Raw genomic sequence first — 26,641 nt, 5'->3', positions numbered from 1 at the left:
CATGATTTTATGTCTATCTATAATACAAGCACATGGGGCGAAATTCTCCGGAAACGGCACGATGTCCGCCGACTGGCACCCAAAACGGCGCAAATCAGTCGGGCATCGCGCCACCCCAAAGGTGCGGAATGCTCCGCATCTTTGGGGGCCGAGCCCCAACCTCAAGGGGCTAGGTCGGCGCCGGACAAGTTTCCGCCCCACCAGCTGGCGGAAAAGGCCTTTGGTGCCCCGCCAGCTGGCGCGGAAATGACATCTCCAGGCGGCGCATGCGCGGGAGCGTTAGCGGCCGGTGACGGCATTCCCGCACATGCGCATTGGAGGGAGTCTCTTCTGCCTCCGCCATGGTGGAGACCGTGGCGAAGGCGGAAGGGAAAGAGTGCCCCCACGGCACAGGCCCGCTCGCGGATCGGTGGGCCCCGATCGCGGGCCAGGCCACCGTGGGGGCACCCCCCGGGGCCAGATCGCCCCGCGCACCCCCCCCCCCCCCCCCCCCCCCAAGGACCCCGGAGCCCACCCGCGCCGCCTTGTCCCGCCGGTAAGGTAGTGGTTTAATCTACGCCGGCGGGACTTCGGCCCATCCGGGCCAGAGAATCGCGCGGGGGGGCCCCGCCAACCGGCGCAGCGCGATTCCCGCCCCCGCCAAATATCCGGTGCCGGAGACTTCGGCAACCAGCGGGGGCGGGATTCACGCCAGCCCCCGGCGATTCTCCGACCCGGCGGGGGGGTCAGAGAATCTCGCCCATGCTCTTTAAAGCTCTACACACCATTATCCTTAACTAGTGAGGAGTGATGGTCACGAACAGAAGAGGCTTTTAATCAGATGCTCATATCGGTACTGCTCTAACAAAGCTTTAGACTGGAGAAGGATGACATAAAAAGTTAACAAATTGAATTTACACTTCAAATTTCTGAATTTTCACACTCAAAAGAGATATGCTCTACATTTATTGCACCTTCATAAATGTTATTTTTTCTGTTTGTAGTAAGGTAGCAAACCATTGATGAATTACACCATGACTTACTGGCCATATATTCTCATTAGGAGTCCCTAGTAACTGAACGATCAGGTCAATCTGATGGATCTCCGAGCTTCCTGGAAGCAAAGGTTTGTGAGCCAGCAGCTCTGCAAGAATACAACCCACTGCCCTGTACATAGCAAAAAGAAAAGGATGAGAAAAACTGCAACACCTTTGAGTAACAAAAGGAAAAAAGTCTGATTAAACATATGTAAATAGGTGAACTCACTCTCCAGAAAGGCTTCCAGCATATTTGGCTTTTTATAAACTGTTTATGGGATGTGGGTGTCACTGGCTAGGCCAGCATTTGTTGCCCATCACTAATTGCCCTTGAGAAGGTGGTGGTGAGTTGCCTTTTAACCCCTGCAATCCATGAGGTGTAGCTACACCCACAGTGCTGTTAGGGAGGGGAGTTCCAGGATTTTGACCCAGTGACAGTGAAGGAACGGCGATATATTTCCAAGTCAGGATGGTGAGTGACTTGGAGGGGAACCTCCAGGTGGTGGTGTTCCCATGTTTTTGCTGCACTTGTCCTTCTAGATGATAGTGGTTGTGGGTTTGGAAGGTGCTGCTGTAGGAGCCTTTGTGAGTTCCTGCAGTGCATCTTGTAGATGGTAGACACTGCTGCTACTGTGCATCGGTGGTGGAGGGAGTGAATGTTTGTGAAAGGGGTACCAAACATGTGGGCTGTTTTCTCCTGGACAGTGTTGAGCTTCGAGTGTTGGAGTTGCACTCATCCAGGCAATTGAGGGGTATTCCATCACATTCTTGACTTGTGCCTTGTAGGTGGTGGACAGGCTTTGGGAAGTCAGGAGGTGAGTTATCGCCACAGGATTCCTAGCCTTTGACCTGCCCTTGGAACCACAGTATTTATATGGCTAGTCCAGTTCAGTTTCTGATCAAAGGTAACCCTCAGGATGTTGATAGTGGGCGATTCCGTGATGGCAATGCCATTGAAAGTCAAGAGTCGATGGTTTGATTGTCTCTTATTTAAGATGGTCATTGCCTGGAACTTGTGTGGCGCAAATGCTCCTGGCCACTTTCCAGCCCAAACCTGGAAATTGTTCAGGTCTTGCTGCATTTGCACATGGACTAGCAAATGGTACTGTGCATTGTGCAATCATCAGCGAACATCCCCACATCTAACCTTATGTTGGAAGGAAGGTCAGTGATGAAGCATCTGAAGATGGCTGGGCCTGGGATACTACCCTGAGGAACTCCTGCAGTGATGTCCCAGGACCGGGATGACTGACCTCCAATAACCACAACCATCTTCCTTTGTGCCAGGTATGACTCCAACCAGTGGAGAGCTTCCCCCCTGATTCAGACGGAGAGCTCCTAGATGTCATACTCGATCAAATGCTACCTTGATGTCAAGGGCAATCACTCTCACCTCACCTCGAGTTCAGCTCTCTTGTCCATGTTTGAACCAAGATGATAATGAGGTCAGGAGCAGAGTGGACCTGGCAGAACCCAAACTGGGCATTAGTGGGCATTGCTAAGTGCGGCTTGATAGCACTGTTGATGACCACTTCCATCACTTTACTGATGATTGAGAATGGACTGATAGGGCAGTGATTGGCCGGGTTGGATGTGTCCTGTTTTGTGTACACAGAACGTAGCTGGTCAATTTTCCACATTGCCGGGTAGATGCCAGTGTTGTAGCTGTACTGGAACAGTTTGGCTAGGGGCACGGCAAATTATGGATCACAAGTCTTCAGTACTATTACCGGAATATTGTCAGGGCCCACAGCTTTTGCAGTATCTTGTGCCATCAGCCGCTTCTTGATATCACGTGAGGCGAATCAAACTGGCTGACGACTGACATCTGTGATGCTGGGGACCCTTGGAGGAGACCAAGATGGAGCATTCACTTGCACTTCTGACTCAAGATTGTTGTGAATGCTTCAGCCTTCTCTTTTGCACAGGTATGCTGGGCTCTTCCATCATCAAGGATGGGGATATTTATGGAAAAACTCCTTCTCCAATGAGTTGTTTAATTGTCCACCACCATTCACGACTGGATATGGCAGGACTGCAGAGCTTATATCTGATCCATTGGTTGCGGGATCACTTACCTGTCTATAACTTGCTGCTCATGTTGTTAGCCTGCAAGTAACCCTATGTTGACAACTCAATTGTTGGTCTGGCTGGTGCTGCTCCTGGATTGCCCTCCTGCACTTTTCATTAAAATGGGCTTGGTGTCCTGGCTTGGTGATAATGGTGGAATGGGTGATATGCCGGGCCATGAGGTTATAGATTGTGGCTGAGTACAATTCTGCTGCTGCTGATGGCCCACAGCACCTCACACCTCACGAATGCCCAGTCGAGTTGCTCGATCTGTTCTGAATCTATCTCATTGAACACAGTGGTAGTGCCACACAACACGACGGAGGATATCCTCAATGTGAAGACGGGACTTCATCTCCACAAGGACTCTGCGATGGTCACTCCAACTGATACGGTCATGGACAGATGCATCTGTGACAGTTGGTGAGGATGAGATCTAGTATTTTTTTCCTTCTTATTGGCACCCTCACCACCTGCTGCAATCCCAGTCAAACCGCAATGCACCTTTGGGCTTGGCCAGCACAGTCAATAGTGATGTTACCGAACCACTCTGGGGAATGGACATTGAGGTTCCCCACCCAGGGTACATTGTCACCCTCAGTGCTTCCACCAAGTGGTATTCAACAAGGAGGAGTACTGATTCATCAGCTGACAGTGAACAGTACATGGTGATCAGTAGGTTTCCTTCAGGTTTGACCTGAAGCCATGAGACTTCATGGCGTCTGGAGTTGATGTTGCGAATCCCAGGGCAACTCCCACCCGGTAGTGTACCAGTGGAATAGGACATACCCAGGGATGGTGATAGTGGTGTCTGGGACATTGTCTACAAGGTATGATTCTGCAAGTATGACTTTGTCAGGTTCATACTTGACTCATATGTGAGACAGCTCTCCCGATTTTGGCAAATATCCCAGATTAGTAAGGAGAGATTTGCAGGATCGACAGGGCTTGGTCTACCATTGTCGCTTCCAGTGCCAAAGTCAATGCCGGGTGGTCCGCCCGGTTTCTTTCATTTTTATTGACTTTGTAGCAGTTTGTTGAGTGGTTTGCTAGGCCATTTCAGAGGGCATTTAAGAGTCAACCACATTGCTGTGGATCTGGAGTCACATGTAGGCCAGATCAGGACAGATTAAAAGCAAATTACTGCAGACGCTGAAATCTGAAACCAAAGAGAAAATGCTGGAAAATCTCAGCAGGTCTGGCAGCATCTGTAGGGTGAGAAAAGAGCTAATGTTTGGAGTCCAGATGACCCTTTGTCAAAGCTGGATGATAGATTTCCTTCCAGGCATGAGTGAACCCACTGGGTTTTTAAGTTTTTTTTATGACAATCGACAATGGTTTCATTAGACTTTTAATTCCAGATATTTATTGGATTCAATTTCCAACATCTGCCGTGGCGGGATTCGAACCTGGGTCCCCAGAGTATTACCCTGGGTCTCTGGATCACCAGTCCAGTGGCAATACGACTAAACCACCACCTCCCCCCTGGGTCATGGGGATAAGGTGGGAAAGTGGAGTTGAGGATTATCATATTGAATGGTGGAGCAGACTCGATGGGCCGAATGACCTACTTCTGCTCCTCCACCTTATATTTTGTTTTGTATCAAATAAGGTACCTACCACATGTCGATAGCTGTAGTCTGGGTTTTTGTTCCCAATAATAATTCTGGTGCTCTGTACCTAAGAATTCAATCAAACATCCAATCAAAAATTCAGAGCGCCCAAATATGCAAAAGTATCCTCAATTTTTAAATGTTGCACAAGTCAAATATATCCAATATAACTGCTTTAAATAAAATAACTCACGGGGTCTTTTGTTTTGAAAAATAGGAACATGGCAAAAGTTGCAAACATCAAAGTGGCACAATTTTTAGAAAGCTACAGTTTTGGAAATATGTGACAAACTTGTCAGTTTTAATTCTTTGACTCGTTAATATGAATATGGATGTTAAAGTTGTACCATTACATAAAGCATATTGCAAGCTATGGACATCACTGCACCAGAACTACAGTCCAAAAAAGCTTCCAATTATTTTCAGAGATCGAGAAAGATCTTTAACATTGCCAGCAGCTTAGTGTTGCAGCATTATAATACGCAATAGATAACTGTTTAGAGAATCTAGGTCAGGAGGTGCATTTGTAAATAAATACATGGAGGTGAGGAAAACATGAAGTGATGATAGCGAACAAAGTCCAAAAGGGACTACAAGCTGCATGCCTAGTTTAACATCAACTCATATCACAATCAGAGAGAAACGACCTAGATTAATTTGCCAGCCAACTTACCATAGTGTTACTACTTTTGGAGTCATTGGCTTCAAAGGCACTCCATATACACGCGCCAACCCAAAGTCAGCTGCAATGAAGAATAACACCGTTAAAAGATCTAGAGCAGGAAAGCTATGCAGCGTCTAATCAGTATAAGGTAGAAAAGGAAGAACTTTTATTTATATAGCGTCTTCGACAACCGCAGGATATCCCAAAGCAATTCATAACCAAATAATTAATTTTAAAGTGTAGTCACTATTGTGGCAGTCAACATGTACACAGCAAGGTCCCATAAAAAGCCAAGAGTTAAATGATCAGGTAAGCATGTGGGAACAGAATACCTAAAATCAGGGTGGGTGAAACGTGAATAGAGAATTTACAAATGGCTGAAACAAAAGAGACAAGCTGTCTAAGCTTTTCATCTTGCATTCATCAAGACAGATCGTTGGAACACACAATGGATACTGCAGGAGAAGAGAATGCTGATTGTTGAACAAGATTGGTAGAGGTGTAGTCTTGGAGAATGCAGTAGGGAACTATTAACTGCTAAGCTATTGCGAAAATTCAAACAGATCAACTCCAATTGGTCGAGGATGTTGCCCTGGGGAATGAACCAGAGTTTGGCTGTCCCTCAAGCTTTTGTTTAGTTGAAAAAGGTGCAATACTTGGACATGCTCATTCTATTTGCAAAGGTCAGGGCCTTATGTGTGAATATATGTAGCTTCCAGAATGAGTTAGTAAGCCACGCTACGAGCCTAAAAGATATTCTTAAATAGATCTTCAGTCATTCTTAGCATTGATTAGCAAGTGTTGCCCAATCGCAAAATCACATTTAATGTTTGTCATTATGTTTTGAATTTTGCAAGCACAGACTGGTTGGGTACAGTCAGCACGTGAAGGTACGTGCTGTTTGATCCAATCCGCCAGACTTTGGGACATAAAGCCTACATACCTGGCAAAACACCAGCTCTGAAATTCATATACCACATTACTAATTTGTGTGATAGGCAGGACATTTTTCTGGCTTGACAGCATCATCCTGTTAGTAGAGGATAATGGTGAGGTAAAGTCACCATAGGCCCAGATGACCATCGGCTGCTTTCTCCTTTGAGGAGGGATTTAACCTGAGGATCACCACACCTCAGGCTAGGGGCAAGGCTGGAGAAGGTGGGGCCTCCATGAATAACCTCAGCCGGTACGGGAATTGAACCCGTGCTGCTGGCGTTGATCTGCATCATGAAACAGCTGTCCAGCCAAGTGGGAAAAACCACACTTGTTGCTACTGCATAGGCACAGCAACAAACGGCTAGCTACACCTGTTGCTCAAATTTTTGAGACTCCTTACCCTGGGTAATGTGACACTTTTCAGGACTGAAAGTGGTGGCCTTAGGCCTAGTCATAAGTTTGCGTTATACACAGAAAACATTGATCTGATCAGGGTAGCCATTATCCCACAGCATAGCTTTAACGTGCCTTATTTCAGTATCACGCCTGCACGGTTGAGCAAATGGCTCGGACCCTATTAAGAGGTTGCCGATAAGTCCAATCTCATAACCCGCAAAAGTGTAGAAATCCCAACATGTGTATTTATTGGCCATTGAAGGTAGGCTTAATTTACAAATTGAAAAATGGTCCTACAAAGCCCAATCTACACCACTTTGAAGAAAGCCTGCCTTATAATTTTAAAACCTATAGAATTCTAGCAAATTATTACCCTGCAATTTCAAATGATTAAATCAATTTTGAGCAGCCAAAAGCTAATTGCCCCACTGAGGTGAAAGATAAATAGGAGGTTCCAAATCTTACCAATCTTAACACACCCTTTATCAGTCATTAGCAAGTTGGACACCTTGAGGTCTCTGAAGGAAAGAAAGGGATTTGTTACCAATCTGAAACCACATATTTAAAAGCTCGCCTCAAAGCTGTAGATGGGACCCAAGGTCCAAGTCTTTGTTGCTCGACAGCACTGAATTTGAGCTAATCAGAATATCTGCCCTAATTAATCTTGAAGGTAGATACTACAGTTTTTAATTTAACAGTTTTTTAAATCAACAGTTACAATGATTCATACAGAAATAAATAAAAATGGAATTTTTGAAAAGAAAAGCATTGATAATTATAAAAGTGCTTCTTCGTTTCAGGGCTGAGGAATGACGATTTTCAAGCTGTTACACTGATTCCAGGTTCTGCTATGCCACGGACTAAATGTGCAGCAGCACAAGAACAGTGTAAATTTAGGAAATATGTTGGTCATTTATGTGGAGGTGTTCAGCTAGGGAAATGAGAAGAGAATTTCGGCAGACATATTGGAAGCAGTGCTAACAAACAAATGAATGTGTTTCGAGCAATGTTGCAGTTTGGAACTCACCCAAGTCTGCAATGTGCGAATATCTTTGGAAAAAGTGGCATAAGTCCGCTCTTAAGCTCTTGTTACACCAAGAGGTTCTAGACAATTCCATGCCAATGTACCCAGAACCGATCAGACAGATGGGTGAAGGAAAGAAATATTGGCCAGGAGACTGGCAATGACTCCCTACACTTCACAAAATAATGCCCACCTGAAAGGGCAGAAGAGTCTCATTTGACATTTCATCAAAAAGATAGAACATACCGCAGCCTCAATACTGCAGTGGAGTGTGGGCTTTGAATTTTGCGCGCAATCCCGGGAGTGGAACTTAGTCCCACAACCTTCTGAGTCAAGGTCGACAACTTAGCCACACCTTTCTTGGAAATGTGCTGCACTGAGGGCCACAATATCAGTAGGAAAGAAAATTCATAACCTATCATAGCAAATAATGAATGTAATTAGTGCCCCAAAATGCTAAAAAGTGATTGACATCATCTCATGAAAACCAACGCCACTTATTAAAGGTAATTCCATGGAGCTGTAACATTTAAAGTGTTCAGTGTTTCTATAAAGGATAAGCTGGCAAAGTCTAATCTGATATGAAAAATGTGTGATTTTCACCCTGCTATTAGATAAATAAATGGCATCCCAGAGTCTTGGGTCTTATAATCTCAGAGGTCATGGACTCAGGTTGCACCAATTCTAAAAACGGAGTTCAGTAAATTTAGTAATTTGTGAATCACCACCAGAAAAATGAGCCTAATTGCTGAAGGATTGTTGTAAAGATCCAATTGGTTCATACGTTTCCTCAGGCAATAATCCTGCCATCTGGTCAACATGTTACCTATAATCTTTCTTCATGTCACAAGTAGGCTCACAATGAAGTTACTGTGAAAAGCCCCAAGTCGCCACACTCTGACGCCTGTTCAGGTACACTGATGGAGAATTCAGAATGTCCAATTCACCTAGCAGCACGTCTTTTGGGACTTGTGGGAGGGAACCGGAGCACCCGGACGAAATCCACGCAGACACGGGGAGGATGTGCAGACTCCGCACAGACAGTGACCCAAACCGGTAATCGAACCCGGGTCTCTGACACTGTGAAGCAACAGTGCTAACCACTGTGCTATAAGGCAATTAGGGATAGGCCAACGTTGGTGATATCTGGAGATTAAGTACAAGGCAAGAAAACCCAAAATTGTTCTGCTGATGTTACTATATGCTCATAAAATCTAGGTCATCAGGTACAAAATGTTGTACCAGAACTTTATGTGCAAAGAACCAAGATCAATTTTGGGTTGGAAAATTCCACATTCCAACACACAAGATTTGATTATATTCCAAACTTTAGGAAGCTGAAAGCTAAAAAGTCAACCCATTTGTGAAAGCTAATGGGGTAGAAACAAAATTGAATAATGGATGGCCAATTCTACACTGCCCGTTTACTGCCACTGCCCAAAACAAATTTCTGGCCCAATGTGTTTAGTTTTTAAGCCACAATCCACCAGTTTCCTTTTCTTTGCTGTAGCCGATTTTCAAAGGTTTATTGTAGATCTTTGATCTGCACAAAAATATGCATGTTAGGCCATGCTAAATTGCCCCTTTGTGTCAAAAGGTTAGGTGGGGTTACGGGGATGGGGTGGGGTGGGCATAGGTGGGGTGTTCTTTCAGAGAGTCAGTGTAGACTCGATGGGCCGAATGGCCTCCATTGTACTGTAGGGATGGTGTGATTCTACTCCCCAATGTCAAAATGATTTTTAAAATGGAGGTTAGATTTACTGTTTTCAGTCTGTGTTAAAAAGAACAATGATATTCAGCTTTTCAACTCTCTCACCTGTGAATAATGAAGTTTTCGTGTAGATATCGCAGTCCCTTCAATAACTGCAGGATTATACATTTCACCTTAAGAAACAGGGAAGCAAAGCAATAGTTAATGAATTAAATTTTAGAAAGCCAAAGGAATAATGATTGTAAAGTGCTATATAAAACTATGAGAATATAAAGAGAACTAAAAGTGAGAACATGCTGCTTTTACTTAGGAATTAAGTTACCAAGCTAGATTTTGCTAGTCCTTTTAACAAACAACCATGATAAAAATTCTTTTAAAAATTTCTCAGGTTTACCTGAGCCTCTGAGAACGGCGACTGCATGTTTTCCAGAAGACTGGCGAGGTCTTGTTCACAGTAGCCCATTACCAGGAAAATACTGTGAAAATGTGATAAAGAAGTGAAAGATTAATCTGTCGCTTAACTATCTTCATGCACTACCTGAGCATGAGCATTACATGATAGCGCAGCTCAATGGTATAACAACACATTCTTCCGAAGGGCATTTAAAATGTTCTGCAGAGGCCTCAGTTTTTAACATCCAGGTAGAAAATATCAACAAAGAATAGCACTTCTGATTAGCATACACTCAGTACTGTACTGGACTCAGCAAGTACACAAACAAGGAATGATGCATTTTATGTGACAGGAAAGAAATCTCACTGAGCATGAACATTTTCTGACAATAATCTGTCAATGCAAAAGAATGGTCCTTTACCGGTTATAGTACTGAGAATTAGATGAAAGTAAAAGTTAGAGCAGGGAGTATTCTGTGGGCAGCATGGTAGCATAGTGGTTAGCACAATTGCTTCACAGCTCCAGGATCAATTCCCGGCTTGGGTCACTGTCTGTGCAAGTCTGCACATTCTCCCCGTGTATGCATTTGTTTTCCCCGGGTGCTCTGGTTTCCTCCCACAGTCCAAAGATGTGCAGGTTAGGTGGATTGGCATGGTAAATTGCCCTTAGTGTCCAAAATTGCCCTGAGTGTTGGGTGGGGTTACTGGGTTATGGGGTGGAGGTGTGAGCTTGGGTGGGGTGCTCTTTCCAAGAGCCAGTGCAGACTCGATGGGCCGAATGGCCTCCTTCTGCACTGTAAATTCTATGATTCTGATAATCTTGCCACAAAATGCTAACGGCATAAAATAACCATTTGTTGAAGGCGTGTACATACATTTTTAAAATAACTTGTCTGCTCTTTTTCGGATAATAATCATTTTGGTTATGAGAACAATATAGTTCTCAATCACATCCACCATCAGATTTTCTCTGAAAGAAGCAGCCTTCCACCTCTCTGCAAATCCATTCAGTGGCTCCCTGAAGCCAAATGTTTCCCGTTGAGCATTCTCATTCAGTCCAGGGCCCCTCTAATTCAGTTATGTTTGGGTTCCCAGAGTTGCCTCATCCGGAGTGCCTGCCGAGTTATAATCGCTCAGTGATTCACTCGGCATGACATTGAACTTGCTGGTGTGCGAGCTCTCAGCTGCACTGCACAGCTTAAGTAGAGGGAGGGAAATCGACCCATGCCATACAGCAACAGGTCCGGGTCACATTCTTTTGCGGACCCCCGGAAAATCTCCAAAGGTGCCTTGGCTGTGTGGAACCCAGTTTGAGAACTACTGGGCTAGGGTAGCAAAGCAAAGGCCAGACCATTGTAACTAGGAGGTTCAAAGCAACAACAAAAAGAGACACAATTACAATGCAACATTCACTCACGTCGTAGACAATTAGTACCTATCTTTATTGTTTAAAATATGTAATGTATATATAACGTTTACTGCTGGCATGGAAAAACTGCCTCAAGTCTCAGATTGTCAGTCTGATTCTGTGTGCCTTTGAGTGAGGAAAAAGAAAGATTCTTAACATGTACTGATAATTAGATTTGTGTTTTACAGCTATAAATTCTTCATCAAAAAGTCTGTTTGTCCTCTTTGCCAAGGATGGTACTTGAAGTTGGGGAATCTCTCACGAGGTCACAATTATTTTTCCTTTTAGTTTACAAAGAAGAGACCATGAACCAATGGGTTAACCTGGAAACTTTCAACAGTATATCTTTCAAACTTTTGTTTAAATCTTCCTGGCTGTAGATGAAAAGATGACATGTTTGTGTTATGAATCAAACCACTGACCTGTCCAAGTGGTTTCCTACCACTACTTCTTTTAGCTCCACGATATTAGGGTGCCGCAGTTTAAGCAGCAGATTAATCTCTCTTAAACTACTGATGGGAATTCCTGCAAATGAACAAAAGAAGCTTATACTTTCAACAGATTGGATTTTATTGCACCCAATTCTATTTGTACTCATCCTTAAATTACATTGTTGAATTACACCAGTGACTAGACTTCAAAAAGTTGAAAAAAATATATTGTATCCATTCCATTTGTGCTTATACTAATTTCCCACATTATCTTTTTCACAATAGTAGGCTGGGAAAGAGCAGTTTTTAATGCTGTTGCCTAAATGATGGATAACTGGACCAACCATATTAAAACCGTGGCAACAAGAGCAAGGAGATTCTGCGGAGTAACTCACCTTCTGAATCCCTACAGCCTGTTCACTGTCTACAAGCACAAGTCAGGAGTGTGATGAAATACGCTCCACTTCCCTCCAGCAACACTCAAGAAGCTTGACACCGCCCATGTCAAAACAGTCCACATGATTGACACTCCATTCACTAGCTTAAAACATTAACTTCCTCCACTGTCCGTGTGGAGTTTGCATATTCTCCCAGTGTCTGCAAGGGTTTTACCCCCACAACCTAAAGATGTGCAGGTTAGGTGGATCGACCATATTAAATTGCCCCTTAACTGGAAAAAAAACTAATTGGGTACTCTAAATATTTTTTTTTTTTTTTAATTTAAGTGTCTCCATTACCACTGCAAACTGACAGAAGTGAGTGCCACCTACAAGGTTCACTGCAGCAACTCACCAAGGATCCTTTGATGGTACTTTCCAGCTCAAAGGACGAGGGCAGCAGATGCATGGGAACACCATGGCCTGCACATTCCTCTTCAAGTCTCACATCATCCTGATTTGGGACTATATTTCCATTCCTTCACTCTTGATGAGCCAAAATCCTGAAACTCCCTTCCTAACAGCATCATGTGTGTACCTACACTAGATAACCTTCTGAGATTCATTACTACCTTCTCAAGGGCAATTAGGGAAGGTCAATAAATGCTGGCCTAGTCAGTAGCATCCACATCCCATGAAAGGTTTTTTAAAATCCAAAATTGCAACTTCCAAGATCTATTAATATCAGCAACTTGAGGTTGAAGAAAATTGATTCAAATTTTAGATGTGGTCTCCAAGATTACATGACACACAGGAGAAAAAGCCAAGAAACTTCTATGTTAGTAAACTGGTTTAATAATTATCCTTTCATCCACATTAGCATTCCAGTTTGCAGAGTGATATAACATTAACGATGAGTAAACAGACATTATTAGCGATAAAGCTAATGCTCAATAAAGTGACGGCCATTTTAGCTACAAGTTATCATTTCAAGGACACTGCCATCACACTTTATGTGCTTGGCATTTCTGTCCTAATAGAATGCGATCTCAATTATACTGGTACACACTCAACAAAAGATTATTAGAGTCTAGCAGCATTATCATTTATTGTTTACACAACTTCAAAATAAAAATAATTGGATTAATTTTTGAAATTACATAACATTTTTTACACTTGTGCCCCCTTCCCCAAACCCCAATTTATTTTTCCTCACTGAAAGGAACAAGCTGCCTTGTGGTATCAGCAAGAACGTAGTGTCAATCATAGAATTATCATAGAATTTACAGTGCAGAAGGAGGCCATTCGGCCCATCGAGTCTGCACCGGCTCTTGGAAAGAACACCCTACCCAAGCACACACCTCCACCCTACCCCCATAACCCAGTTACCCCACCCAATATTAAGGGCAATTTTGGACACTAAGGACAATTTAGCATGGCCAATCCACCTAACCTGCACATCTTTGGACTGCGAGAGGAAACCGGAGCACCCGGAGGAATCATCGCTCAATGGGCGAGAAGGTTGTGGTTCAAGCCTCAATCCAGAGACCTTGAGCACAAAATATAGGCTCACACCCGGGTGTAATACTGAAGTAGTATTGCACTGTCACGGGAGCAGTTTTTAGGAAGAGATGCTGAAGAAACATTAAACTGAGACTCTGTCTGTTCTATCGGTTGGATGTAAAATAACTCGTGGCATTATATCCAACAAGAGCAGGGGAGTTATCTCTCCAATAACTAATACTGACTAATACTTGTCCTCATAACAACATCATAAAAACAGATTATCTGGCCATCATCACATTGTTGTTTGCTTGAGCTTCCTGTGCGCAAATTGGCTGCTACATTTTCGACAGCACAATGCTGGTTATATATCAAAACCTACGTACAGTCGGGCGATATAATACTTTCGAATGTCCCACGGTCAAGAAAGGTACTACATAAATGCAAATCTTATTTTTCTTTTAGAGGTCACTGGAGTAACTGGTAAATTAAGCGTATCAAGATAAAGTAATATTGGTACAAAATATACATGGCAAATGGTTTCAGACATTATTGCTAAAAGGTTTAGCAAGTTTTTAAAACATGAATTCACTGAACTAAAACAAATTAAACAAGCCATTCGCTTTGACTTTGATAATTCTGACTTACCATCTCTTTCCTTATCCATTCGAACTTTCTTAAGGGCAACAATTTCATCACTTTTTGTATCATGGGCTCGGTCTAAAGCAACACAAAATATTAATGCAGAAACTACTACCTTGTAACTTATCATTGCTTGTGTAGAGGAGCTTGCTGTGTGAAAACTGTCTGCTGCCTTTTCTACATTACAACTGTGACTATGCTTCGAAAGTACTCCATTGTCTTCAAAGCATTTTGAAACATTTGGTGGTCACAAAAGTCACTAAATTAATGCAAGTCTTACTTAAATGAGGTAGAGTTAAGGAACCCAACAATACTTTTCAAAATTGCTCATTAGATACACAGAGACAAGAATGTTTATAAGGCAATGGACATTGACTTGTGGGGTGGGTTGATGGGAAGACAATCAGGAGAAGTCAGAAGCACAGTGAAGAAAAAGATCTTGAAGAGAACCTTGCAGGCAAATTAGAGACTGGTGAGGTTGAAATTCTGAGAGAGGGGGTTCATCCCTCAGAAGGGCTGAGGAAAGACAACTTAAGAAGCAACCACCAATGATCAGGTGGAAGGAGAGGGGAAGGAGAGGATAGAAGATGCATATAGTGACACAAGGCTGGAGGAGCTTCTGAAAGTTATGCATAGTGAAGTCCTGGAGGCCTTTGAAATTGAAGATGGGTATCCTGTGATCAGTTCTCTCAGACCTCACCTAAGTGGCCAGTGGAACTTGGTAAGTACAAGAGTGATGTGGACGCATGCTTTTCTGTGGGTGACGATACGGGCTATCGCATTGTGGGTGACTAGTAGTTTGTGAATGGTAAAAGCACACGGTCAATTAGAAGAGAATGGAAGAACACCAGTTGTACAGTGATATAGGTATGGATTAGTGTTCCAGCAATAAAGGAGAGCCAAGGTGAAGGTGTGCAAGTGTCTGAAAGTGAATGACAGCAGTCTTCATGGCTTTGATGGAGGGAGCCACACTGAAGGTTGAATGATGATAGCTCAAGGTTCTGCACTTCTGGGTTCAGCTTGATATAATAATTGAGAGAGATTAAGTTGAAACAAGACGTATAAAGTCAAAGAAGATAGCTCTGTTTCTGCCAATATTAAGATGGAGGTGGTTTTGGTGCATCCAGGTCTAATGCTGGAGATAGTGGATTGATGGAGGCAGCTTAAAGCATAATTTGTGGTGCTGTTGGAAGGGCAAAATTCATAACGAAGGGCTTTCTCTATTGTTCATACTCCCATGACAGGTGTAATCAAGTATATAAACCTCCAACAATGTGCTTAATTCCAACCTTTGAAGAACTCTTAACAATATGAACAAATTAATTCACGCAACAACCATTCTTATGAACTTTCTAGCCATTTGTCAATAATTTATTTTAACGACTTCCGATGGCGGCCATGGAGGAGTAGGTCGTGCATTTGGCAGCTCCCGTCTGGAACGGACTCTTGGACCCTTTTTTTAGTTTTCACGGACTTTTTGGGGCAGATTGGTGAAGCGAACACTGCCAAAAGGATTCCCTCTCTGTTGTATGGATAGCTGGACCAGGAGTGGCCGGGTGAAGCGTTTAAATCCCAACAGACAGAAGCGTGCGGAGCAGGCGCCGAGGCACGGCATGGCGGCCAGTATAGACCAGGGCGCAGTGGTCACAGGAGCAACAGGAGTTCCTTAGGGGCTGCTTTGCTGAACTTAAAAAGGACATGCTGGCCCCGATGAAGGCATCAATAGATCAAATGATCGCAACTCAGGCGACACAAGGGAAAGCGATTAAGGAGATGGAGAAAAAGCTATCCGACCATGAGGACGAGTTGGTCATATTGGCCCTTAAGGTGGAGGCGCAGGATGACCTCCACAAGAAGTGGCAGGAGAGGCTGGAGGACCTAGAAAACAAGTCCAGGAGACAGAACTTGAGAATTGTGGGCCTCCCCGAAGGTGTGGAGGGGTCGGTTGCGGGAGCATGTGTGTCCAAGATGATGGAGACGCTGATAGGGACAGGGGTATTCGCTCGACCACTGGAGCTGGACGGGGCACAGAGAACCCTCACAAGGAAGCCCAAGGCGAATGAACCGCCGAGGGCCATGGTGGTGAGATTTCATCGCTTCTCCGTCAAGGAACTTATCTTGCGGTGGGCAAAAAAGGAATGGAGCAGCAGGAGGGAGAACAGCGTGATACGCATCTACCAGGACCTGGGTGCGGAGCTGGCCAAGAGGCGTGCTGGATTCAACCGGGTGTAGGTGACCCTCTTCAGCAAGGGGTGAAATTTGGGATGCTACACCCAGCGAGGCTATGGGTCACGTAAAAGGAACGACATCACTATTTTGAGACGCCGGATGAGGCGTGGTCATTCGCCAAACAAGAAAAGCTGGACTCGAATTAAAGGACAGTTAAGCTTTGGTGGAATGTGGCGGTGGGGCTGGGTAACACGGTATTGTTTCTAATATAAGATTGTATACAATGTTGGGTGCATGTAAGGGGCTGTGGTGGTGGCTGGAGGGTGCAGTGTTTTTGGCAAAGTTGAGATACGGAGGGGGGAGGGGGCCCTGGACTTAGTGCGATTTTTCGGGAAGTTGGAGCTTTGGTTCAACAAGGGTCTCCTCACGGGGCAATGTTGTGTCTTCTGTTTATTTCTCGTTTCGTATTACTATTTACTCACTGGGACTGGAGAGGTAGTTTAATTGGTTTATTCATGTGGGGAGAGGGGTCCGGACAACGAGGCGACAGTCTGATCGGCGCCGGGGTGGGAGCTGCCGGGGTCAGCAGACTCTCGGGAGCGTAGTGGGGGGTGAGCAAGTGCTCAGCTGGTGCTTGGCAGTGGCTAAGGAACTGAAGGGTTTTATGGAGCAGATGGATTTGGGGGGGGGGTCCCCTGGAGGTTCGCCCGGCCGAGAGCGAAGGATGACTCTTTTTTCTCCCACGTTCATAAGGTTTATTCCCGCATAGACTTCTTTGTCTTGAGCGGGGCGTTAATCCCAAAGGTGGTGGGGACAGAATACTCAGCAATCACAGTCTCAGCAGTTGCCCCGCACTGGGTGGACCTGCAGCTCAGTGAAGAGAGAGGGCAGCGCCCACTCTGGAGACTGGATGTGGGGCTGCTGGCGGACAAAGAGGTTTGCGGGCGGATTAGCAGGAACATCCAGGATTACCTGGAAACAAACGATACGGGTGAGGTAGCAGCGGTAACGGTCTGGGAGGCTCTGAAGGCAGTTGTCAGAGGGGAGCTCATCTCAATTCGATCCCATAGGTAAAAGAGGGAAAGAGCGGAGAGGGAGAGACTGGTGGAGGAGATACTCCGAGTGGACAGGAGATACGCGGAGGCCCGCGAGGCGGGGCTATCGAGGGAGCGTCGGAGTCTGCAGGCGGGGTTTGAACTGCTGACCACAGGGAAAGCGGTAGCACAGCTGAGGAAGGCAAGGGGGGCAGTCTATGAGTATGGGGAGAAAGTGAGTAGAATGCTGGCACACCAACTGCGAAAGAGGGAGGCGGCCAGGGAAATCGGAGGAGTAAAGAATAAGGAGGGTAACATGGTCTTGGATCGGGGGGGGGGGGGGGGGGGGGGGGGGGGGGGTGGTGAACGAAGTCTTTAAGGAGTTCTATAGTAAACTATACGAGTCGGAGCCCCTGACGGGAGAGGAAGGGACGAGGCAATTTTTGGACCAGTTGAGGTTTCCCAAAGGTGGAAGAGGACCTGGTGGAGGTGCTGGGGGCCCCGATTGAATTGGAGATTGTCACGGGTAAAGACAGCATGAAATCGGGTAAAGCCCCGGGGCCGGACAGTTACCAGGTAGAATTCTATAAGAAAATTTTGGAAATATTGAGCCCACTCCTGATGAGGATCTTCAATGAGGCTAGAGAGAAAGGAACCCTCCCCCCAACAATGTCACAGGCCTTGATCTCACTCATTCTTAAACGAGGGAAGGACCCGGAACATTGCGGGTCATACAGGCCGATTTTGCTTTTAAACGTGGATGCCAAATTGCTAGCTAAGGTTCTGGTCACAAGAATTGAGGATTGCGTCCCAGGGGTGACAGAGGAAGACCAGACTGGGTTTGTTAAAGGCAGACAACTCAATACCAATGTCCGGAGACATTGGGAGCAGCTGGAGGTACTAGTCTGGGAGCTTTGATAACGGTTCCTTTGCCGTTCCCGCCGACCCGTTACTCCATAAGTCTGGTGGTGGTGGCGACACTGCAGATCTGGGGACAGTGGAGGAGGTACATGAAGGTGGAGGGAGCGTCGGTCTGGACCCCGATATGTAACAACCACAGGTTTGTTCCGGGTAGGATGGATGGTGGGTTCCAGAGCTGGCAGAGGGCAGACATCAGTAGGACGGGATATCTGTTCATAGACGGAGGCTTTCCCAGTTTGAAGGCGCTAGAGGACAAATTTAATCTGCAGCCAGGAAACGCCTTTAAATATCTGCAAGTACGAGCCTTCCTGAAAAAACAGGTAGTGGCCTTTCCGACGCTGCCGCCACTGAGGATACAGGACAGGGTGGTCTCCGGCACCTGGGTGGGGGAGCGGAAGGTGTCGGATATCTACCAGGAACTACAGGAAGCGGAAGAAACCCAAGTGGAGGAGCTCAAGGGCAAGTGGGAGGAGGAGCTAGGTGAGGAGTTGGAAGTGGGTCTGTGGGCAGAGGACCTGGGCAGGGTTAATTCCTCCTCATCATGTTCCAGGTTCAGTCTAATTCAATTTAAGGTGGTCGACTGGGCACACATGACGGAAGCGAGAATGAGCAAGTTTTTTTGGGTAGAAGACGGTTGTATGAGGTGCAAGAAGAGCCCTGCAAACCATGTCCACATGTTTTGGGCATGCCCGGAGTTTAGAGAGTTCTGGCAAGGGTTCGCAAGGGCAATGTCCAAGGTGCTTAACACACGGGTGGTGCCAAGTCCAGAGATAGCGTTCTTTGGAGTATCAGAAGACCCAGGAGTTCAGGGGGTGAAAGAGGCCGACATCTTGGCCGTTGCCTCCCCAGTTGCCCGGAGATGGATTTTATTAATGTGGAGGGACTCGAAGCCCCCGAGTGGAGAGACTTGGGTTAACGACATGGCTGGGTTTCTCAGCCTCGAGAAAATAAAGTTTGCCTTAAGAGGGTCTACACTAGGGTTCTCTTGGAGGTGGCAGCCGTTCGTCGACTTTCTCGGGGAAAATGAAAATGTCAGCAGCAACAGCAATCCGTATGGGGGGGGGGGGGGGGGGGGGTGGGGGGTGCTTCATTGGGATGGTGTGGGAAGACTGAGTTGCGTGGGGTAATGTCTATTTAATTGCTATTGTATATTCTCTTTTTGCACTATGTTAATGTTCACTCTCGTTTGTTTTATTATTGTTACTACTGTTTTATGAAAAATTCAGCAAAACCTTAATAAAAATACTTTTTAAAAAATAATAAATCATTTTAACTAAGATTAAAATGTTGATCGAAAATGCTACGCATTTGAATGACACTACCATTTTAGTTCCAATTTTGTTCAAATGCGAAAACAATTGTCTCATCAAAACTATTCATTTGCTTTTTTAAAAATTTGTAAAAGCAATACACATATGGTTAAGATCAGTTACTGTTAATTGTTTTCTGCAAATTGGAGAGAGTTAACAAACCGTCTAACTAATATGTATTTATCATGGCAAGGAAGAGACACATAGTTCTGGAGACGCCCCATGGGAGTGACTGCTCTGGAGAGAAATGTATAAAGAGTGTCCAACTGAAGTGATTATTTTGATTTGGGAGTGGTCGACTGATGAAAAATACTCAGCTTGGAACTGTAATGCACTCGGGGGCGGCACTGTGGCGAAGTGATTAGCACTGCTGCCTCATGGTGCCGAGGACCCGGGTTCAATCCCAGCCCCAGGTCACTGACTGTGTGGAGTTTGCACATTCCTCCCATGTCTGCGAGATTCTCACACGCACAACCAAGAAAGATGTGCCGGGGAGGTGAATTGGCCACGCTAAATTGTCCCTTAATTGATTAAGATTTGGGGACTCTAAATTAATTTTAAAAAGGAATTGTAATGCACACGAGTTGCCAAAAGTCAAGCGTGATTGTCAGCAATATTCCCCAAGCCGCGCAGTTGCAACCTCGAAGATCTCACACCGGCCACACACAGGGTGGCCCTTTTAAATGACCCACACATGCACGGTCACTCAAAAAAAAACTTAAAGGGGGGGTGCAATTAAACAAATCCCCCCCAAAACCTAAAGGGAATGTCAACTGTATTGTCTTCTAAGCACATGCTTAAATATTACTGCATGCTTGTAGACAAATCATAAAATATTAAACTGGACTTACACACAATACCATAGGTCCCTTCACCAATGCGATTTAACTTTACAAATTCTTTCACACTTCTGCCTCTTCCCAGCTGCAAATAAAAACACAAGAAATTAATTTCACACAAGTTTGAATCCAGGGATTTTTATTATGGCTGGAAACAACTTCTTCCATCTTAAAAGATACTTCCAGCAGCAAACTGACAAATTCAAAAGGTTATGTCAATTGATCAATTCCACTATTGGTACTTAATGAACAGGTGTCTTCAAACATCAATTCCCAAAAGACATATATATATATATACACACACACACATATCAATGCGAAGTAGATAGCTCTCAGTTCTACACTGAAATATTCCACAAAATGTCTAAGTGCAACCTAGGCCATGAAACAATAATGGAGGAAAATTTGTGAAGAAGCCATTATAACCACCACTTGCAGCCAAGTGTATAAGTGCTAAACTGGACTCTGGTTCATGAATTCCACTCATCCCTATTGGGAGAACGTTGGATCAACCTACAAGCACCTATGTAAACAACTCCATGGTGACTGTCCCTGATTAATCAGTGTCTATCCATGTGTGTGTGTATATATATATATATACAGCCTGAGATACATCTCATTCGGGCCTGCGTATTTATCCACTTTTATGGCTGCGAAACCTGTTAGTACCTCCTCTCTCTCTTTATGTTAATTATTTCACAGACCCCACCCTGGTGCCCACACCTGTGTCATCCTTTTCCATTCTTCGCAACGAATACGCCACCTTTCTTCACAAAAGAGGAAGATGATGCAGACATTGCAGTTGAGGAGGAGGAGTGTAGTATTGGAAGAGGTAAACATAGGGAGAGTATTAAGGTGATTAGCATAATTGAAAAAAAGTGGATAAATCACCGAGGCCAGGTGAAATGTACCCCTGGCTGTTAAAAGAAGCCCAGGAGGAAATAGTTGAAGGTCTGACCATCATTTTCCAATCCTCACTGGATATAGGTGTGGTGTCAGAGGGCTGGAGGTCTGCTAACATTGTACCTTTGTTTAAAAAGTGAGTGAGGGATAGACCGAATAATTACAGGCCAGTCCATCTAACGTCAGGAGTGGCAAATTAGTGGAATCAATTCGGAGGGACAGGATAAACTGTCACTCAGAAAGGCCCCGACTAATCAACGATAATTGACACGGAGTCGTTAAAGGAGGGTTTTGCCCGAGTAATTTTACTGAATTCTTCGAGGCAGTAACAAGGAGGGTAAATGAGACTAGCGCAGTTGATGTGGTCCACATGAATTTAGCCAGGCTTTTGATAAGGTCCCATTTGGCAGACTCATTCACAAAACATAAAAGCCCATGGGATCCAGGAGAAGGTAGCACGCTGGATATAAAACTGGTTGAGCGGTAGGAAACAAAGGGTAATTGATGATGTGTTTTTTTATGACTGGAAGGCTGTTTCCATTGAAGCTCCGCAGGGCTGAGTACAAGATCTGCTGCTTTTTGTGGTATATATTAATGAATTGGATGCAAATGTAGGGAGAATGTCAAGAAGTTTGCAGACGATAAAAAAATGAGTGCGTGGTTGACAGGGAGGATAGCTGTAGATTGTAGGAAGAGATCAGTGGGCAGAAAAGTGACAAATGGAATTCTAAACATATTTGTGTCAAATATAATACATCACAACCATATTCAAACAACAATTACAATATTTCAATTCCCCGCCCCTCCAACTCCCCCCAAAATAAAACCTAAAAAGAACAAAAGACAATCTGCCCAATCCTGCCTCTTCTCCCCCAACATCTGATGGTGACCAGGTTCCTGAAGTGGGAAATGAATGGCTGCCATCTCAGATAGAATGCTTTCATCGACCCTCTCAGGATATACTTAATTTTTTCTAAGTGTAAGAACACCATCAGGTCACTTCACCACGCTACGGCACAGGGCAGGCCTGAAAACTTCCATCCAAACAGCAGTCGTTTTGAGACTATTAGCGAGGCCAGAGCATCTGCTTCGCCCCTGTATGCAGTTCTGGTAAATGTGGCACCCAGAAATAGCCATCAAAGGGCAAGGCTCCAACTCAACCCTGCGAAGTTTGGCACTGGAAAATTGCAGTTGGGAAGAAAGGTTGGATAGGCTGGGGTTGTTCCCCTTGGGGGTGGGGTGGGGGTGAATGGGGGTGGGGTGGGGGTGAATGGGGGGGGGGGTGGGGGCGGGGGTGAATGGGGGGTGGGGTGGGGGCGGGGGTGAATGGGGGGGGGTGGGGGCGGGGGTGAATGGGGGGGGGTGGGGGCGGGGGTGAATGGGGGGGGTGGGGGCGGGGGTGAATGGGGGGGGGGGGTGGGGGCGTGGGTGAATGGGGGGGGGTGGGGGCGGGGGTGAATGGGGGGGGGGTGGGGGCGGGGGTGAATGGGGGGGGGGGGCGGGGGTGAATGGGGGGGGGGGCGGGGGTGAATGGAGGGGGGGGGGGCGGGGGTGAATGGAGGGGGGGGGCGGGGGTGAATGGAGGGGGGGGGGCGGGGGTGAATGGAGGGGGGGGGGCGGGGGTGAATGGAGGGGGGGGCGGGGGTGAATGGAGGGGGGGGGCGGGGGTGAATGGAGGGGGGGGGGGCGGGGGTGAATGGAGGGGGGGGGGGCGGGGGTGAATGGAGGGGGGGGGGGCGGGGGTGAATGGAGGGGGGGGGGGCGGGGGTGAATGGAGGGGGGGGGGCGGGGGTGAATGGAGGGGGGGGGCGGGGGTGAATGGAGGGGGGGGGCGGGGGTGAATGGAGGGGGGGGGGGCGGGGGTGAATGGAGGGGGGGGGGCGGGGGTGAATGGAGGGGGGGGGGGCGGGGGTGAATGGAGGGGGGGGCGGGGGTGAATGGAGGGGGGGGGTCGGGGGTGAATGGAGGGGGGGGGGGCGGGGGTGAATGGAGGGGGGGGGGCGGGGGTGAATGGAGGGGGGGGGGGCGGGGGTGAATGGAGGGGGGGGGGGCGGGGGTGAATGGAGGGGGGGGGGCGGGGGTGAATGGAGGGGGGGGGCGGGGGTGAATGGAGGGGGGGGGCGGGGGTGAATGGAGGGGGGGGGGGCGGGGGTGAATGGAGGGGGGGGGGGCGGGGGTGAATGGAGGGGGGGGCGGGGGTGAATGGAGGGGGGGGGGGAGGGGGGGGGCGGGGGTGAGGGGAGGGGGGGGGGCGGGGGTGAATGGAGGGGGGGGGGCGGGGGTGAATGGAGGGGGGGGGGCGGGGGTGAATGGAGGGGGGGGGGCGGGGGTGAATGGAGGGGGGGGGGCGGGGGTGAATGGAGGGGGGGGGGCGGGGGTGAATGGAGGGGGGGGCGGGGGTGAATGGAGGGGGGGGGCGGGGGTGAATGGAGGGGGGGGGGCGGGGGTGAATGGAGGGGGGGGGGCGGGGGTGAATGGAGGGGGGGGGGGCGGGGGTGAATGGAGGGGGGGGGGGCGGGGGTGAATGGAGGGGGGGGGGGCGGGGGTGAATGGAGGGGGGGGGCGGGGGTGAATGGAGGGGGGGGGGCGGGGGTGAATGGAGGGGGGGGGGGCGGGGGTGAATGGAGGGGGGGGGGCGGGGGTGAATGGAGGGGGGGGGCGGGGGTGAATGGAGGGGGGGGGGCGGGGGTGAATGGAGGGGGGGGGGCGGGGGTGAATGGAGGGGGGGGGGCGGGGGTGAATGGAGGGGGGGGGCGGGGGTGAATGGAGGGGGGGGGGCGGGGGTGAATGGAGGGGGGGGGGCGGGGGTGAATGGAGGGGGGGGGCGGGGGTGAATGGAGGGGGGGGGGCGGGGGTGAATGGAGGGGGGGGGGCGGGGGTGAATGGAGGGGGGGGGGCGGGGGTGAATGGAGGGGGGGGGCGGGGGTGAATGGGGGGGGGGGGTGGGCGGTGAATGGGGGGGGGGGGTGGGCGGTGAATGGGGGGGGGGGTGGGCGGTGAATGGGGGGGGTGGGCGGTGAATGGGGGGGGGGTGGGCGGTGAATGGGGGGGGGGTGGGCGGTGAATGGGGGGGGGGTGGGCGGTGAATGGGGGGGGGGGTGGGCGGTGAATGGGGGGGGGGGGGTGGGCGGTGAATGGGGGGGGGGGGGGGGTGGGCGGTGAATGGGGGGGTGGGCGGTGAATGGGGGGGGGGTGGGCGGTGAATGGGGGGGGGGGTGGGCGGTGAATGGGGGGGGGGGTGGGCGGTGAATGGGGGGGGGGGGTGGGCGGTGAATGGGGGGGGGGGTGGGCGGTGAATGGGGGGGGGGGGTGGGCGGTGAATGGGGGGGGGGGGGGTGGGCGGTGAATGGGGGGGGGGGGGGTTATGCTGCGCTGCCGGTTATGTTTTATCCCCTCGCCCGGCGCTACCTTGTCCTCGGGCGGAACGGTGAAGCTTCCTTCGTATTTGAGACATTTCAATCGAATTTGATCCGGTTCCTCGTTCACATCCCCCATTGTCCCGCGACCGTCACTGGCCGAGCAGCTGCTTCCTCGGGGTTAGCTCGTTGCTGATGGCCAACCAACTGCTCCCAGAGTGACTGCCCAGCACAGCACAGCACACACACTCACTCAGCACTGACTCAACGTTGGAGCTGTTGCTGGTTAACATTTATTCAGGGCTGTGGTTGTCGATACGAGGAGCAGCACACCAATGGTCCTTGTTATGTATCTTGGTTCGCACTAATTCACTTTATAGTTCCCTTTTCCCCCATCCATTTGCTGTAGAATTTCATTCAGATTTTTTTCCCCCAAATATATTTGAGTTGCACTTTAAAGATGTTTGCAACTATACTGCCTGACACAAAATTACTCCTGGCAGGTTATCCGTATCCTCCCCTTGGCCTGAGGTGTGGTCATCCGGAGGTTGAACCATCACTAGTCAGCCGCCTCTCAAAAGGGGAGAGCGGCCTATGATCCTCAGCTTCTCATATTTCACTTGCATAATGAAACTAGGAAAACAAACCCAGATGATCAAGATCTCGTGTTTTTGTATGGAATCTTCTGTGCAGCTTCCTCAAGCTGAACGTTGACTGTAAATATAGGGTTACTTAAGCAGAACAAATGACTATTTACATGGTTCCTTCATTGGCTGCATGTTCCATTGTACGCCAACTCCCTTCGAGAGATTCCCCACACGAGGTGTTGATTAGTTCTTCAAACCACTTGACCCTTACTCAGTAAGGCCACATTCTTCCCTTGTGTTCATTTTTACAGTCCTTATTTACCAAATTACTTTCCACAGGCGAACAGGAAATAGCATCAAAATCTGACAATAATTATATTTGTACTTAGTCCTGAATTCTAATCACCCACGATATACCTATGTTATGAATCAAATCTTTGAGGAAGCTTTCTGTTCCTGGTGGAGCAACGTAATTCTACAGTTTGAAATGCTTCCACAGGATCGACGCCAACAGGAACTGTACTAACGGGTACCCCCTTTGGCACAGGCACTTCATTAGTGTCTGCTTCAACAGAGACATCAGTTAAGTCCACAACAGGTCGATCAGGTACTTTGGTGCTTACTGGTTCAAAAACATGTTTTGATGGCAGCTACCGAGCACCTCAAGTGGTCCACGTGTTTACAAACAATCCATCCCTCCACGGTTACTTGGTGTGAAAGAGGTTTGGTCTCAAGAGACAATTTCTGAGAACCAACGACTGAAGTCTCTCAGCGTCATCTATCATAAATTCACGTGCTGTATTGTCCGAATCATGGCTTGCTTTCTGATTACATTGACCGGTCTTTACCAACCCTGTCAAATTTGGAAACACGAGGCTCAGTCTCATTCTGAGATGGTGGAACTCCCTCGGTTGCACGTGGAGTGGTACGGTAGCTAAGAAGGAAGTGTGAGACTTTAGTTTACAAGGTTCCTCCTGACAGTTTATTTTGGCCAGACCGGAAAGTTTGGACAGCTCTCTTGGCTAGTCTATTTGATGCTCGGTGGCAAGGCGCAGTTCTGATGTTTTTAATGCTGTTGACACTGGTGAAGCTTTTCCACATGTATTTTTATTGAAAGTTTCAAACTTTTACAAATATCATATCAAAGCAAAAGAAAGACGGGGGAAAGGCCATAGGTATTGATGCAAAACAGGTACAGCACTTACCAAAAGTCATTTCAGGCATAGGAACAAATGAGACCGGATAAGTCGGGTTCCCTCCGCGGATACAAGATCAAAGAACAAAGAAAAGTACAGCACAGGAACAGGCCCTTCGGCCCTCCAAGCCAGTGCCGACCAT

At 47.6% G+C, this 26,641-nt stretch overlaps 1 protein-coding gene across 1 annotated transcript in view; it reads right to left on the bottom strand.

Moving 5' to 3' along the window:
* cdk10 (cyclin dependent kinase 10) overlaps positions 1 to 24,951 on the bottom strand; it is a 40,417-nt gene extending 15,466 nt beyond the window's left edge. Inside the window, exons 1-10 of the mRNA XM_072517935.1 lie at positions 24,769 to 24,951; positions 20,470 to 20,542; positions 14,191 to 14,262; positions 11,654 to 11,756; positions 9,825 to 9,906; positions 9,536 to 9,603; positions 7,161 to 7,213; positions 5,373 to 5,442; positions 4,707 to 4,766; positions 1,023 to 1,146 (exon numbers count right to left, since the gene is read on the bottom strand). Of these exons, the coding sequence (XP_072374036.1) occupies positions 1,023 to 1,146; positions 4,707 to 4,766; positions 5,373 to 5,442; positions 7,161 to 7,213; positions 9,536 to 9,603; positions 9,825 to 9,906; positions 11,654 to 11,756; positions 14,191 to 14,262; positions 20,470 to 20,542; positions 24,769 to 24,855 (792 nt within the window). The 5' untranslated portion in view covers positions 24,856 to 24,951. The remainder of the gene's footprint in view (positions 1 to 1,022; positions 1,147 to 4,706; positions 4,767 to 5,372; positions 5,443 to 7,160; positions 7,214 to 9,535; positions 9,604 to 9,824; positions 9,907 to 11,653; positions 11,757 to 14,190; positions 14,263 to 20,469; positions 20,543 to 24,768) is intronic.
* Between the last annotated feature and the right edge of the window lie 1,690 nt (positions 24,952 to 26,641).

Source organism: Scyliorhinus torazame, chromosome 10 (assembly GCF_047496885.1).
Source record: "Scyliorhinus torazame isolate Kashiwa2021f chromosome 10, sScyTor2.1, whole genome shotgun sequence".
NCBI classification, from domain to species: domain Eukaryota; kingdom Metazoa; phylum Chordata; class Chondrichthyes; order Carcharhiniformes; family Scyliorhinidae; genus Scyliorhinus; species Scyliorhinus torazame.
The sequence above is the reverse complement of the archived record's forward strand: the minus strand, read 5'-3'. Positions and strand labels throughout refer to the sequence as shown.